This window comes from Chiloscyllium plagiosum, chromosome 9, assembly GCF_004010195.1.
Source record: "Chiloscyllium plagiosum isolate BGI_BamShark_2017 chromosome 9, ASM401019v2, whole genome shotgun sequence".
Taxonomy (NCBI): domain Eukaryota; kingdom Metazoa; phylum Chordata; class Chondrichthyes; order Orectolobiformes; family Hemiscylliidae; genus Chiloscyllium; species Chiloscyllium plagiosum.
In genome coordinates, this window is record NC_057718.1 from 95132993 (window position 1) to 95148866 (window position 15874).

At 37.9% G+C, this 15874-nt stretch overlaps 1 protein-coding gene across 3 annotated transcripts in view; it reads right to left on the reverse strand.

Moving 5' to 3' along the window:
• Window positions 1-1592: 1592 nt before the first annotated feature.
• gpcpd1 (glycerophosphocholine phosphodiesterase 1) overlaps window positions 1593-15874 on the reverse strand; it is a 70967-nt gene continuing 56685 nt past the window's right edge. For all 3 annotated transcript variants that reach the window (XM_043696567.1, XM_043696566.1, XM_043696568.1), the window contains 8 exons: window positions 13308-13385; window positions 9896-9935; window positions 9261-9322; window positions 8805-8870; window positions 7523-7659; window positions 6315-6450; window positions 6028-6188; window positions 1593-4089 (listed from right to left, as the gene is read on the reverse strand). In XM_043696567.1, the coding sequence (XP_043552502.1) occupies window positions 3846-4089; window positions 6028-6188; window positions 6315-6450; window positions 7523-7659; window positions 8805-8870; window positions 9261-9322; window positions 9896-9935; window positions 13308-13385 (924 nt within the window). In that variant the 3' untranslated portion in view covers window positions 1593-3845. The remainder of the gene's footprint in view (window positions 4090-6027; window positions 6189-6314; window positions 6451-7522; window positions 7660-8804; window positions 8871-9260; window positions 9323-9895; window positions 9936-13307; window positions 13386-15874) is intronic.

Sequence of the window (15874 nt, forward strand, 5' to 3'; positions counted from 1 at the left end):
GAATCCAATGTCGATTGTCAGAATTCACTAATGTCCTTTAGGAAAGCAAACTGCCATCCTTACCTAATGATGACAGACCCACAGCAATGGGATTGACTGTTAACTGCTTCCGGGCAATTATGGACAGGCAATAAATGCTGGCCTAACCAGCGATGCCCTCATCCTGTGAGTGAATAATAAATAAAAATTGACAATTTCTTTATTGGATGGAGCTGTTGTGATGTATTATTTTAGGTGCCTCACAGGGAAAGTCAAGAAGTGATGGAAAAAAGATGCAGAACATGTTCACGAGGATATTAGCTAGGATGATGAATAACTTTTATGAAGTGAGGTTTGAGAAAAGTTGGAATATGATTAATGGCTTTTTAATGTGGACACCACTGGCTAAGTCAACATTTACTAACCAAGCACTGCTGTGGGTCGTAATTCACATGTAGACCAGGTCAGGTATAGAGGACAGATTTCCTTCCCTAACGAATATTAGTGAACCAGATGGCTTCCATGATAATGGTTACACGAGACTAGTTTTTAATTGCAGCTGTTTTTAATTGAATTAGAATTTCATCATCTGCCAAGATAGGATTTGAATCCATATCCCCACACCATTAACCTCATGTAACACACAAAAATTTCCCAGCAATAGTTCCACTACCCCACCTTCAGCTACAAAGGGACGTGGGTCAAATGAGATTAACGTGGATACTGATCAGCCAGGATCTAAGTGAACAATGCAATTTCAAGGGACTGAGCAACCAGTTTCATGAGAATCTTACCACTTTTTGAAAAAAACTTCTATATGAACACAATTTTCAGTTTTTGAAAATAAATGTTTCAAAGGTTTAAAACAAAACTGCACAGACTAGAGGGGTCTAAAACTGAAGTTAAGTTTCTTCCATTGCTGGGTTCAATTAATACATTTGCACTGAACTATGTATGTGCATTGAAGGCAAATCTTAAAGTATTTGCAAATAACATTAAGTGAATCAAATTATAAAATATTAACTTGAATGCTTTAGTATTTTTGAAAAACAAAAATTGCACTGATTGCATATCTACTGGCTTATGTTGGCATTTAAATTATACTCAAACTTTGAAATATGAGCTGAGACATGGCTTTCTGCATCTAAGTGACTGTTTCACAAAAATGCAAAGATGACAGTAGGAAATAAAGTTTTTCGTTAGTAGAAAATGCAAACACTAATTTTTGAGATGACCAAAATACAGATGTTCTCAATTTTAATTTCTGCACAGGAAAGAAGCCAACGTTCCAAAGCAATGACAACTTCTTTACTCCATGTAGTCAGCTTTGGACTCCCTTCCCCTTCTGCTGACAAACATCAGCAACGTACCAACAACTCCCCCACCCCAACCCCAGAGAAAACATTTTGATATTTGGAGACATCTCCAAATGCTCTACAGGTAATGCAACAGATTGCTTGATCAATGAGCAAGACACTAATGAGCATCTGAAAAGATGTGAAGATGTTATGCAGAGAAATAGCGAAGTTTTTAATCTAGAAGAACGCAAGCCGATGGTGGAGCGAAAAAAAGGTTGAGGGACATGTATAAACAATTAGAGAAACCCAGAAACATTTTTACCTCATTTAAAGCATGACATAATAAGCCATGATTTTATTTTACATTAAGTACACATTTAAATATAACAGGATGAGCAAGATGTTAAATCTTAATTCATGCTACTGAATACATATTTCCTGAGTATATATAGACAGTTTAAATCTTTTGCTAAGATCCCAAAACTGTTTTTTCATGCATAGTGGTTGTAAGATTAAAAGGTAAGGAAGATGTAAGTATGTACGGTCAGCTATTAGCGATTGAATCACTTTTCTAGACAAATATTTAAACAGACTAGTTGCCGGCTTTAGATAATGTACACCTCTGCAGTAATTGTAAATAGTCACACCATAATAACTGCTTTGAGAGACAAACACGCTAAACTTTACAACAGTAAAGATGGATATAAGTTATGGAGTACAATTTCTAATATGAAGTATAATTTCTATTAATACAGATTCTAGCTTCGAAGGCAGGAAGGGATAGACATGTACAGATGCTAAGCAGCTGAAACCATAGCTAGGGATGCAAATTGAGAAATACTACTGACCAATATTTACAGTAACTTAGAGAAATCAAATATTATTTACTGTAATTTGCACCCAATCACTACTTTGAAGAATGTTGCAATTCTCACAACTGTAAACTATACCTTGCCAGATGCATTAATATTAATCAAGTTAAAGACTTGTTAAAATTTCAATCTTGATAGAATTGTGCACATAGAACCCGTTTCCACTGAAGCACACTCAGGAGATACTATGCTACCTCAAACACCAAACATAAATAGATGTGATCATGGAAGTATAGACTTAATTGTAAGTATTAGTTAAAAATGGGACAATTTGGCAGGTGTATGTAATGGTAAAGTCCAATCCAAATCTTAGGAATGAATGTTGGTTTCAAATTATTCACAGTTCATTTTATTAGACTCCACACCCAATTTGCCATATTATCCACTTATCATATATTACCAATACTTTCCACAACTTGTTGATCATCTTTTATGTTAGAATTTATAGATGCCTTGGAAATAAGTTGGTAGAAACCAAAGTTATATAAGATTTTTTTTTAAACACAGCTGAAGTAGTTCAGAATCATATAGAAGATTAGGAGCTGCATGCATTGGCCCATAAAACAATATGGTGTTGCATTTCACTTATTTTAGAGAAATAAATATTTATGCTAAAATTGAACAGTTCACAGCTGAATTCTTCTTTCTATCCTGTGCCAACATACGCATCGCTTTTCAATTTTAATTGATAAATTATGATGAACATGACTCTTTCAACATTCTTAAAACAGAATATTTTAATAGTAACCTTAAATGTTATGAAAAACGTGCGATTGCAGTTGTATTCATCAGTGTGGCTGGTAAACCATGCAAGTATTGATTTATGGATTTCATAGCCAAGCAAGTAGCAGTATTTTCTTCACAGACTAAAATTTGAACTTCAGGATTATTTTCATAATACTTTAATAATGCAGTTAATATACTACTTCTTTACATAATTTTGTTCCTTGTAACGTTAATTATCTCATTTATACAACAGGTGGCATTCCAAGAGAAATTATCAAAGCCAATAATTCAATCATACAATGAGAAACATAGTTAGCACTTGTCACCCAAATGAGAATATCAATATATTAAAAGCTTTTGTGTGGCCAACTGAGATTTATAACAATCATGCAAAAGCTTTCTACACTATCTAAAAGTAAAAAATAATTTGGCCAATGCAAATAGACACTTGGCCTCTATCTAGAAGTACTTTACACATTTCTGATCTAAAAATGTCAAAAATCTAAAGCAATCACTGTTTCATAAGAAGCACATTTAATGGCAAAGAAAGCAACGTGTTCATTTTGTACTTTGACTGTCGCAAAGACATCACTTTCTTTTTCCATTAGCTAGCTTCTAGTAAAAGTAATTTTGAGCTTTCCTCACCCAAAATAGAAAACAAATTATCACAATTGCACTGTATGAACTTAAATCTGAAATAATGCACAAACAATGGAAGGTAACATAGTAAATGTAAACATTGATGTGAATGCATCATGCAAATGCCCCCAACCATAATAAAATTTAAATGGCACATTAAATGTATTACAAAATAAAACACTATTTTTCCCCTTGAAGAATATACAATAAACTTTTTTTTAAAAAAGAGAATATGAAAACCAAGAACTTAAATTATTGTTCATGCCACAATGGACTGAGAATAAAAGAACTCTAGTATTAAAATATGGAAGAATCGAAGAATTGTTTCAGATCAAAATGAACTACAACTTTGTCCAGAGTCAGATTCTGCACTGAATGCTTCCTGTTCACAGCTTTTTATTTCACTTGGATAACTGCCCTCATTGAAGCTGTCTACCTGAGTTGATTGACAATCAAAATGGCTGACATCAGAACACGAGCAATTGACAAATACTTCCTCTGTTAATTGTTGTTTCAGTTCCTCAAATTCCTCTACTTGGAAGATATTAGTCTGTCCCAGTACAAAGTCACAGATCCTGTTTAAACCAAAAAATATTTGTTACAAATTTAGAGCACTTTAAAATTTTCCCAGTTACCTTGTTTGTAAGAAACATTTATTAAATTCAGAAGCCAATGGTTTAGTTAGTAACAAGAGCAAACAGCTAAATAAGATGACCAGAAACTTTCAATCCCCAGTATACACACTGCAGGGGCGACATGGTGGCTAAGTGGTTAACACTGCTGCCTCACAGGGACCCAGGTTTGATTCCAGCCTCGGGCACCTGTCTGTGTGGAGTTTGCACATTCTCCCAGTGGGTTTCCTCTGGGTACTTCGGTTTTCTCCCACATCCAAAGATGTGGGGGTTAGGTGAATTGTCCATGCAAAATTGCCCAGTATTCAGGGATGTATAGGTTAGGTGCATGAGTCAGGAGTAAATGTAGAGGAATGGGTTTGGGTGGGATACTCTGAGGGTCAGTGTAGACTTGTTGGGCCGAAGGGCCTGTTTCCACACAGTAGGGATTCTAATTCTAATTATTGTATTACACAATTTCAGAACACTACATTTGAGCTTAACAACCCTGGGAGGAGGAAGGACAAAAGAGGAATTAAAAAACAGCACCAAATCGATTTTACTATTCAACAATAGTCACGAAATGTGTTGATCTGGTGAGAACACGAGCCATTGCATAAAGCTGCTGAATGACTCACTCGTGTTCACTGCAATGATTCACAGCTGAAGCTTAGTCAAGTTCAAGAAAGATCTTACAGAAGCAACAAATACAACATGAGAATGTACCTAAAATTAATTTTTGAAGTAAACTAAAAAGTATGTGGTATATTGCTCAAAATGTAATCAAAAATACTAAAAAATAAATTACCAGAATTCATTTTATGTTTAGCACTAAAGCCCCCCACAATTCACATTCTGGGGTCATAGGAAGTCACGCAGGGAAAGGAGGTTTGGGAAGTACTGACCAGTAACTTTGCAGGCAGCAAGGAAGTGTTACGGCTGGAGAAAGGAAACAACTTGCCCAGTGCATGGAAGAGAAGCAACTTGAATACAGAATGAAATAGGGAGAGGAGAAACAGTAACTATTGCCAGTGACATCTGAGATGTCAGAACTTACAAAAACTTCATGGATTGAAAGAACCAGTAATAGATCTTCCTGGAAAAAAACTGTTTCCTGAAGTGAAAGGCCGAAGAGAAACCGGTTATAAAGGAATTAAAGGCAACATGCTAATTAATGCCTGGGAAGGAGTCAGAGCAACAAAAACAAGTAGTTTCCTGGGACAGAAGAGGTAACACTGCTTGATTAGCTGCTGCATTGTGGTAAATGAGCAATGAAAACCTCTTGAAGATCCTGAAGTAAAGGGGTTTAAAAGTAGCACAGACTGTTATAAACAGATAGCTGACAGTATGTAATAAGGAACAGGGAGCTACATCTGGTAAGGTGGCAAGTTACAGACTTCAGGTCTGCAAAAGCGTAATTACTTTTGGAGGAGTGAGAAGATCTAAAGGATCAATAACATTACACACCACAAAGTTGAAAGAGAGAAGGTTTAAGAAAGCAACTTTAGAACACTCAGCAGAACTTCGAAGGTAACCCTGCACAAGGATCAAACCCTGGACACTTCCAGAAACAATTAGTTGGAATTCCAGCTAAATTCCACCATTAATTGGATTGTAGTCAAGTTCAGCTGCAAGACTTAACTAGCTTACTTGAGGGGTCTTAGTTTGTTTGCCACATGCAATCAAGTTGAAATCCCTCAATACTTAATTATTTGTGAGATTTCTTAATATATAGCTGAATTAAAGATAGTTTGCAGGGAATTTACCCACAACACATCCATATTCTGAACATGTCAAAACAATAAACATTTTTTTTCTTTCAAATCATGAGCAGTTACTGATTTTAACAATTGACAACAACATAAAATGTAGTACAATTCAACAAGTCTTCTTTGGTCTTACTTATCATAGATGAGCCCATCAATTCCACTCGTCTTCAGTATTCTCCTGTTTTCAGACTCATTGGTATCATCGCCCCAACAAAAAATGACCAAATCTCTTGACTTGGCTTGCTGGATATAGTCCAGGTTTCTGAGCAAGTCCTCTGTGTGAACATTGATTCCCTTTTCACCAAAAACAAAAAAAAAGCTTTAAGCAGCTGAAAAAAGGTCATGTTATTTGAAAGCATAATACTAAAAGATAGTATTCTTCTGCCAGCGTATAATAATGTGTACAGGACCAATCCCTACCAGAATGCTTTCTGACTGTGCAAAACTCATCGCAATTGGTGTGCTTCGGCAACGGAGATCCATAAGCTCTGAATAGACGTTAGAATAACCTTGGGTCAAGAAAAGAACTGGATACTTGTTTTGCTTCTGTCTGATCCTAGGAAGATAAAATTGATCAGTATTTAACTCAGAGAACCAAAATATTTGTACTTCCCTTTCTACTGTTTTTGGTGAGAGGACTAACAGGAAAGAGGAGGTAACATCTGGTGCTTTAAACTTACTTCACTGGGACTTTCAAGTTGTAGGCTCAGACTATGCTGCTATTATATCATACTGTACTACTGCTGGCAAGAATAGTTTGTCAGGAGCATTGAGGCTATGATATTGATGCAACACCTTAAAAACTTACTGAACTGCCAGAGCTACTAGCAAGTTTTAAAATGAGATCAATTTAGTGTATGAAGTTGAGAGTCGCCATGTCTATTTAAGTGCAATCCTTTGCTAATTCTTGATGCTGTGACTGCACCAGCTACAGCCAGAATTATAGCACTATTATCTTTTCACTACACCCATTGTTCAAAATCTTAGACCAGCTTTTCATTTCAGTCACCAAACCCTACCACTTTTATTGACTCTAAAATCAATGGATGCTGATAACCCTTCTTTGCTACTTCATACAAAATAAAGTTGCAGTCCAACAGATTTATTTGGTAGCTAACTGACAAAGGAGCAGTGCTCCAAAAGCGAGTGCTTCCAAATAAACCTGTTGGCCTATAATCTGGTGTTGTACGATTTTTAAACTTTGTCCCCCCCAGTCCAACACTGGCACTTACACATCATTGTACAAAATAGTTGAGAGGCAGTGTAGGTGGACTGTGGCTCACAAGGTCACTGTCAGATCCAAATCTAACGTCACACAACAAATTGCATTGAGCAGTTATGGATCCGACCTTCCCCACCACTCCTGTTTTCTATCTGCTCCAGACGTACAGATGTCTTGATACATTGGACAAAATCAGGAATCAGTGTCCACTGGTTAAAAGATTAAATGCTTATGCAAGATAAATGGCTAGTGATTTTATAGAATCATAGGGAAGGAATGTAAACATTATTAGCAACGGTAATGGGAGGAAAAAAATACATTTTCTTAAATATTTACAGATATGGCAATCAGAATATACAACATAGAAATAAAAATACTAATCCCAAACATCAAAGAACAAACTTACATTGAACAGACATCAGCAACAAATGAGGAGAACACTATTCTTCGCTTAGATGCATTTTCCAAGATGCATTTTAGGATTACATCTACAGCTTGATTCATGTCCAAATATGTTGGCAAATTGCCCTCCCAGGTACCATCCTGTTAACAGGAGAAAATAATTTTTCTTGTTGTTTCTATTGACAGCCAATGCAGTTAAAAATAAAGTTTGACAAACAAACATTACCGAAAGTGAAACCTTTAATACAATGGTCTACCATATACATTGGAGTATCCTTTATCCACTGCCATGCCAATAATTTATTGAAAATTAAACAAAGCTGTACATATATTTGACAATTTCCTCCTCCCATAACAGAAGAGTGCACACTAGCAATTCAAAATTGCATTGTTCAGGCAAATTGTGCAGAACTGTGATAAAATTCCACGCTACAGCCTTGTGCCTGTTGGGTTACTATTTTGAATTAACATCCCTGAGGGATCAACAAACTTGAGGCTGTAATCTTAAATCTAGATATAAAAGCAGTTAGTAAACGATGCATGAAAGAATGGTCAGGATACTTGCTCTTCAAATAATGGCCTAGTGGTATAATCGCTAGCCTATTAATCCAGAGATCCAAGTAATATTGAGGACTTGGGTCAAATCCCACCATGCCAGATGGTGGAGTTTGATGTCAATTTAAAAATTAAGAGCATAATGATGATCATGAAACTGCTGTCGATTGAACCCATTTGATTCAAAGATGTCCTTCAGGGAAGGAAATCCATCATCTTTACCTAGTCTGGCCTTGGTGCGATTCCTGACCCACAGCAGTGTGGTTGACTCTTAACTGCCTTCTGGGCATTTAGCGATGGCCAATACATGCTGGCCTAGCCAGTGATGCCTGTATCCCATGAATAAGTTAAAAAACCCCATGAAAATACCACTTCAAACAATACAGCATTCTCCTCACACCTCAATGGATTATTATCCTAGATTAACTATTTAAGATTTGAGCTTGCAATCAACTGAGTCAGAGGCAACAGTGCTACTGACCAACCTAAATTATATCAACACTTGCTAATTCACTATACCTTGTTATAGATTGAGGGCCTCTCCTTTCCAGTCTGTTGAAAGTCAATTAGTTTAAAAAAAATCAAAACCAAGAATGGGCAAATGTGTCAGTCTTTGAAAGTGAAAGGCTTTCTTAGAACTCATTATCAACAGATTATGTTAACACTCTAATAATGACAATCAGACCGCTGCACCCACTACATCACAAAGATTGCGATGCTATGCGACTTACCTTTTGTTGATAAGGCCATTTAATTTCAATGTTGAATCCAATATGCTCAGGCACACATACCAAAACCTAAAAAAAATAATATTTATTTCATGCTGAAATTCATCAGTATTATTTGACCCACAAAAAAAGAAATTTCACAAATACTTAATTGTAACAACCTATTAAAATAGGATGAAACTTTAAAATGCAAAAATATGGCTGCTGCCAAAAGGATGGATTTGAACATAATTCTTAGAGAAATAAATCAAAACAAAATATCTATGGATGAATTAAGATCCCGCCAACAAGCAGCTATTTTATTCCGCTCACATATCACCTCCCAACTCTTATGCAAAACTCTTCAACGGGAGTGGAGAGGGTTTAGTGTTATCACAGGATTAAAGTATGAAAAAGGTGCATCAAAGTTACCTACTAGATATTCTACATAATCAATATTTTGTATCACAAACTGCGTACCTGTTGCAAAGAAGGAAATGGTTGATTTTCTGAAGCATCATTTTCTTCATCCACTGAATTTTCTGAGGAAATTAAAAATTCAAAGAACTTAGGCAATTTAAAAAAAACAAATGAGATCATATAGCTCCATATAAACTAACAGATAAGCACAATGGTTAAAGAAAGCTAAACATATAAATCTTAAACTAACAAATTCTACAAGGCTTTACTTTCCCAGTTAAAGGTGTGTTTATCTTTAACCCTTGTTAGCATCACAGAAACCAGCAACAGCTGTGGTAGGATGGCTGATATTTGATTAAGTACATACTTATTTCAGAGTTTAATTCAGAGTTTGCAATAAGTAAGTGAGATTTGTATTCCTTCTCTCTAATTTATATACAAAAATAGATGGAGATAGAAAAACCAAAATAATGCTTCTAAATTCAAAGCAAAACCAGTCTTGTCATTCATGTAAAGAAAACTTCAAGTTACTCAGAAAAGAATTAAGCAAACATTTAAAAACTGCTTTAAAAAGTAGATTTTTTTTGAAGATTATTGCAAGATAGCTCTTAAAAGATATTAAAATACATTACTGTAATTATTATAAAATCACAATGATATATGGAACTTTGGAAATTTTCCAAGTTAATATGTACCTTTATCACCATTCACCTTCAAAGCAGCCACATGAGCCAACTGAAAGATAAAAATGGCAAGTGAGTGTGTCACTTATTTGTTATGTACAACAGTATGAATGCAGCAGTTCACTACTGTGTCCAACCTTCTGAACATTGTCACAACATCCAACTTTATTCGTACATGTATAAACACAGGCTTGCTCACATGTCTATAACATCTGCATATTATGTTTGCGATTTTAGAGAAGATTTGTAGCTCAGGTTGTAAGTTTATTCGCTGAGCTGGTAGATTTGTTCTCAGACATTTTCTCACCATGCTAAGTAACAGTGAGCCTCTGATGAAGCGCTGAGGTTCTATCCTGCTTGCTATATATCTGCCTTGGTCTTTTGTGGTGGGTGATATCACTTCTGGTTCTTTTTCTGAAAGATTTGAAAATGGGGTCCAAATCGATATGTTTGTTAATAGAGTTCCATTTTGAATGCCAGGCCTCTAGGAATTCCCGTGTGTGTCTTTGTTTAACCTGTCCCAGGATCGATGTATTGTCCCAGTCGAACTGGTGTCCCTTTTCATCTGTGTATATGGATACTAGTGATAGGTGGTGATGTCTTTTGGTTGCTAGTTGGCGCTCATGTATCCTGGTGGATAGTTTCCTACCCACCTATCCAACGTAAGGTTTGTTACAATCCTTGAATGATATTTGTATGTGATGTTTATTTTGCTGGTTGTTGGTACAACCAGAAGCCGTTTCAGCTCTGATAGTAGTGGTGGTAGGTTCGTGGGCTACTATGATGGCTAGGGGCCAGAGTAGTCTGGTCGTCATCTCAGAGATGTCTTTAATATATTGCAATGGCCAGAGTCTATGGGCGTGTTGTCTCTTGTTTAGGCCTGTTGTGTAGGAATCACTGGATTGCGTTCATCGGGTACACCTTGTTCCTGAATATGTCATACAGGTGTTTTTCCTTAGCTTCGTGTAGGTCCTGGGAGCTGCAGTGCTTTATGGCTCATTTAAATAATATCCTGATGCAACTCCATTTGTGGGAGTTGGGACAACTGCCCTTGTAGCTGAGTACCTAGTCTGTGTGTGGCTTTCCTGTATACGCTGGTCTGCAGCTCTCCATTGGTTTTTCATTCTACTGTGACATCTAGAAAGGAAAGGCTGTTGTTGTTCTCTTCCTCTTTGGTGAACCTTATACCAATAAGGATGTTGTTTATGTGCTTATGGGTTTCTTCTAATTTGTCGCGTTTCGTGATGACAAAGATGTCATCCACATAGAGGAGCCAAAGCTTGGGCTGGATCATGGGAAGGCTGTTCGTTCTAATCTCTGCATAACTGCTTCTGCTAAGCGTCCTGATATTGGTGATCCCATAGGTGTCCCATGATTTGTTTGTAGGTCTTGTCCTTGAAGGTGAAATGGGTTGAGGGGCACAGGTCTACTAGTTTGAGGATGCTGTCCTGCTGATGGAGTTGGTGCTGTCAGGTGTTTGTGCCCTTGGTTCTTCTAGCAGTGAGGCCAGGTTTCTTTGGCGAGGGTGATGCTTATTGATGTGAATAGGGCAGTCATGTCGAAGGAAACCATGACCTCGTCGTCCTCTACCTTGGTGTCTCTGATGATGTGAAGAAATTCCTGGGTGGATTGGCTTAAGTCTTCTGCTAGGTGTTGCAGTTCCTTTGCTGGTCTATATGCCGGTGTACCGGGAAGTGAGATTATGGGTCTGAGGGGCCCCTTCTTTATGTATCTTTGGTAATCCGTAGAAATGGGGTGTGTTGGATCCTTCAAGTTTCATTCTTTGGAGATCTGTCTTGTTAATTTCACCTGTCTTGTGAAGTTTCCATAGAGGATGCTGTAATACGGTTTTCGATCTGCTAGTAGTGTTCTTGCTTTTTCAATGTATTGTTCTGGTCAGGATGACAGTCATGTGCCCTTTGTCTGCCAGTACGATTACGATATTTCTATTTTTTTTTCTGAGTCCTGTGAGGGCTGCCTTTCCAGTGTGTTGAGGGTGCTTCTTTCTGTTTAGTGTTGGTGCTACAGTCTATCTGAAGGCTTGCTGGATTTCTTCCCTAAGTCCATTATCTTCCTGGATTGATTCCAGTGCTGCTACGAGTCCTTTTTGTCCATGTCCCTGTGGTTGAAGTTTATCACTCGTACTAGGACGGCTTTTTCCGTGTCTGAGAGTGGTCGGTCTGACAGGGTCTTTATCCAAGTGTCTGAATTGTCCGTGTTATTGCTGTCATGAACTTAGCCAGTTTTTCTTGTAGGGCTAGTCTCTTCTTTGTCTTGGGCCACTGTTGTTTAGTGTCGATGGCTCGTTCTAGCGTACTCATCCATTCATGGTCAATCGTGTTAATGTAGAGTTTTTTTGGTGTGAAATTTCTCATTCATATTTGTGGAATTGGTTGTGGGCATCATTTATCATTTCTCGTAGCATCCTACGGCTGTTCTGTTGTGCTGTTCTTCTAGCTTGTGGGGTGTTGAAATGTGTCAAATACAAACCACCTCTCAACACCCCACAAGCCAGAAGAACAGCAGAACATCCTGCAGTCAAAGACAGGGTGGGAGTAGGGGTTAAGGGGTAAAATAGGTGGAGATAGTGCCCGAGGAGAAAGAAAAAGAAAGAATATCTTGCTCATCAGTGAACTGTTGTGAAGACTGGAATAGTTCAAAAGTTTTGTTGTTCCTTTCTTATTCAAAGGCTTTTTCCTTTACTCCAACATCTCTATGGCAAATCATTCTCTAAACAGGTGAGACTTCTAACCGATGCTCCCTCTAAATGTCTTTTTCATGCATGCAATGCTCTCAGGTCTGAACTGACAGTGACTTCTGAAACTGGAAATCAATGCTGCATTCCACATTGGCAAGCCGATCTACACATGAGGTACGTCAGAGGGGCTGAGTGAGCGCTGAGCCAAAAGGGAATGTTGCTTCTAACCCTCTAGTAAAACTACCTTTTAATCCATACTTTTCTCCTGGTAATGTCATCGCTTGGCCAAGACTACTGCTTTGAAACATGCAATGATTCTGTCAATGGTTCTGAAGAAGCCATTGGACTCAAACATTTCAACTGTTTCTTTCCACAGATGTTGCCAGGACTGAGCTTTCCAGCACTTTCTGTCCTAAGGTACCAAGCTCTGAATATTATTGCTGAATAAGCACATGCAGATTTCCAACATTACTATGGCAATTGTCCTACCAAAAAGTATTTTATTTACTGTAAACGGTTTTGGAACATTCTGGGATCACCGGAGTTGCTTTCACATGAAATAGGTGAATGATTTTAACAACTGCAATCATGTTTATTATTTGTGCTATACTGTTACATTATATTCATCCAGATCAATCTAGCATACCTTGCTTTCTCTGTTTGTCATTAAATACATAACTGGAATGTATAGTACTGTTAGATATTCTTAACTATATCATTTCAGACCTTTAGTAGCTGCAACTGCTCAAATGTAAGTTCCTTTACTGGAATTTCAAATAGTTCCGAAGATTCTTTGTCCATTTTCTGGAAACAAACAGAAATGGAAACATGAGTAATACTACTTCAAAAAAGTCAGAACTATTGATACAGAAGATTGAGAACTGTTATAAAAAAGTCGAATCACAACAATTAGAGACATGAACATCACACCACCACTTAGAATAAAACAGATTCCGCTTACAGGAACACTGTTTTAGAGCATTATTATGAATGAAGTGGATAATGATTTTTCAATAGGGTAACATTTCTACATAATTTTCAAGCTATCAAATGCAGTTGGAATACTTGCATCGAGGTTTTCACCAGCACAGACAAGAGGGAAGAATTTAATAACAGTCTAAATTTAAATATCAACTTCGCACAAAAAAATGGCTTCCTTTACAGAATGCTTGAAGAGACGTTTACGATACGGTGCTCTAACATGAAAAAGATTTGTAAATGACTTTATCAACTGCTGTCATGTTTATTATTTGTGCTGCAACGTTTCATTATATTCATTCAGGTCAGCCTAGCACATCTTTGTTGGTAAAATTCTAGAATCCATCATTAAGGATGAGGTTTCTAAATTCTTGGAAGAGCAGAGTCTGATTAGAACAAGTCAACATGGATTTAGTAAAGGGAGGTCATGCCTGACAAACCTGTTGGAATTTTTTGAAGAGGTAACAAGTAGGTTAGACCAGGGAAACCCAGTGGATGTGGTCTATCTAGACTTTCAAAAGGCCTTTGATAAGGTGCCACACGGGAGGCTGCTGAGCAAGGTTAGGGCCCATGGTGTTCGAGGTGAGCTGCTGGGATGGATTGAGGATTGGCTGTCTAACAGAAGGCAGAGAGTTGGGATAAAAGGGTGGTCTTTGCTGTAATAAAATCCATCCCCTGTCTGAAAGCAACTTAGAATCATAAAGTGCTCACAAGAGGAGGCTATTCAGCCCATAATGTCCATAGTAGGCCACAACAAATCAGCCTGTTCCACTCGTAGAATCCCTACAAAGTGGGAGCAGGCCATTCAGCCCATCAAGTCTGCACTGGCCCTCCAAATGGCATCTCACCCCCTTCCTGTAACCCTGCATTCCCCATGGCTAACCCACCTAGCCTGCCCATCCCTGGATGTTATGGAATAATTTAGCATGGCCAATCCACCCTAACCTGCAAATCTTTGGATTGTGGAAGGAAACCAATGCAGCCACAGGGAGAATGTGCAAACTCCAGGCAGACAGTCGCCTAAGGGTAGAATCGAACCCGGGTCCCTGGAGCCATGAGGTAGCAGTGCTAACCACTGAGCTACTGTTCCACCCCGATGCCATCTCACAGGCCTGGCTTGGAAAAGGTGGATGCTAGGAAATTGTTTCTGTTAGACGAGGAGACTAGGACCCGTGGACACAGCCTTAGAATTAGAGGGGGTCATTTCAGAACAGAAATGCGGAGGCATTTCTTCAGCCAGAGAGTGGTGGGCCTGTGGAATTCATTGCCACGGAGTGCAGTGGAAGCCGGGACGCTAAATGTCTTCAAGGCCGAGATTGATAGATTCTTGTTGTCTCGAGGAATTAAGGGCTACGGGGAGAACGCTGGTAAGTGGAGCTGAAATGCGCATCAGCCATGATTGAATGGCGGAGTGGACTTGATGGGCCGAATGGCCTTACTTCCACTCCTATGTCTTATGGTCTTTCTTTCTATTGCTATACTCTCATAATATTATATAGGGAGTCCCTTCACACTTTGCCTCAGGTTTCAAAAGGAAAGTTGTTACAAACATTGTATTTTTTTCATCCAATTGCAATAGCAAATACACTGGAATTCAGGCCAAAGCTTCCTTCAATCATCAGAGCCTTAAAGGCACTTAGTAACATTCCATATTCATATGAGATCGAATTTCCAAGATGATCAAGTTATAGGCAATTTTACTGGATAGACCGTCATTGGGGGAAAGATTACAACACCAGGTTATAGTCTAACATATTTATTTGAAAGTACAAGCTTTTGGTGCACTGCTAGTTACCGAACAAAGGAGCAGTGCTCCGAAAGCTTGCATTTTCAAATAAACCTGCTGGACTATAACCTTGTGATTTTTAATTTTGTCCACCCAAGTCCAACACCAGCACCTCCACATCACTGGGGAATATAGCAAGATTATTTTTAATTCCTGTAAACTTTGTAGTTATCACCAAGGATACTTTATCTCTTGTCATTCTGGGTTAGATTTAAACCTGTATTCTGCACAATAAACACACTTCAACACATTGAACCATGTTAGTGCTAGGTCATGCATCACTTTACTGATTTCCAAACTCAGCAATTAAGGCAGCATCTGTACATAAAAGACAATGGGGTTAACATTTTAGGTCAATTACCTTTCATCGGAAACAAAAGGATTGTCATTTAAAACAATAATTAAAAAAAAGAATAAGTGGATTTAATCAGCATCAGGTGGAGCATCCATCTGTTCTTGTTTGGCAGAATCAACAATAAATTAACCAAAGGATTGTAAGCAGACCTCCTGAAATAAAAGTGAGAACTAC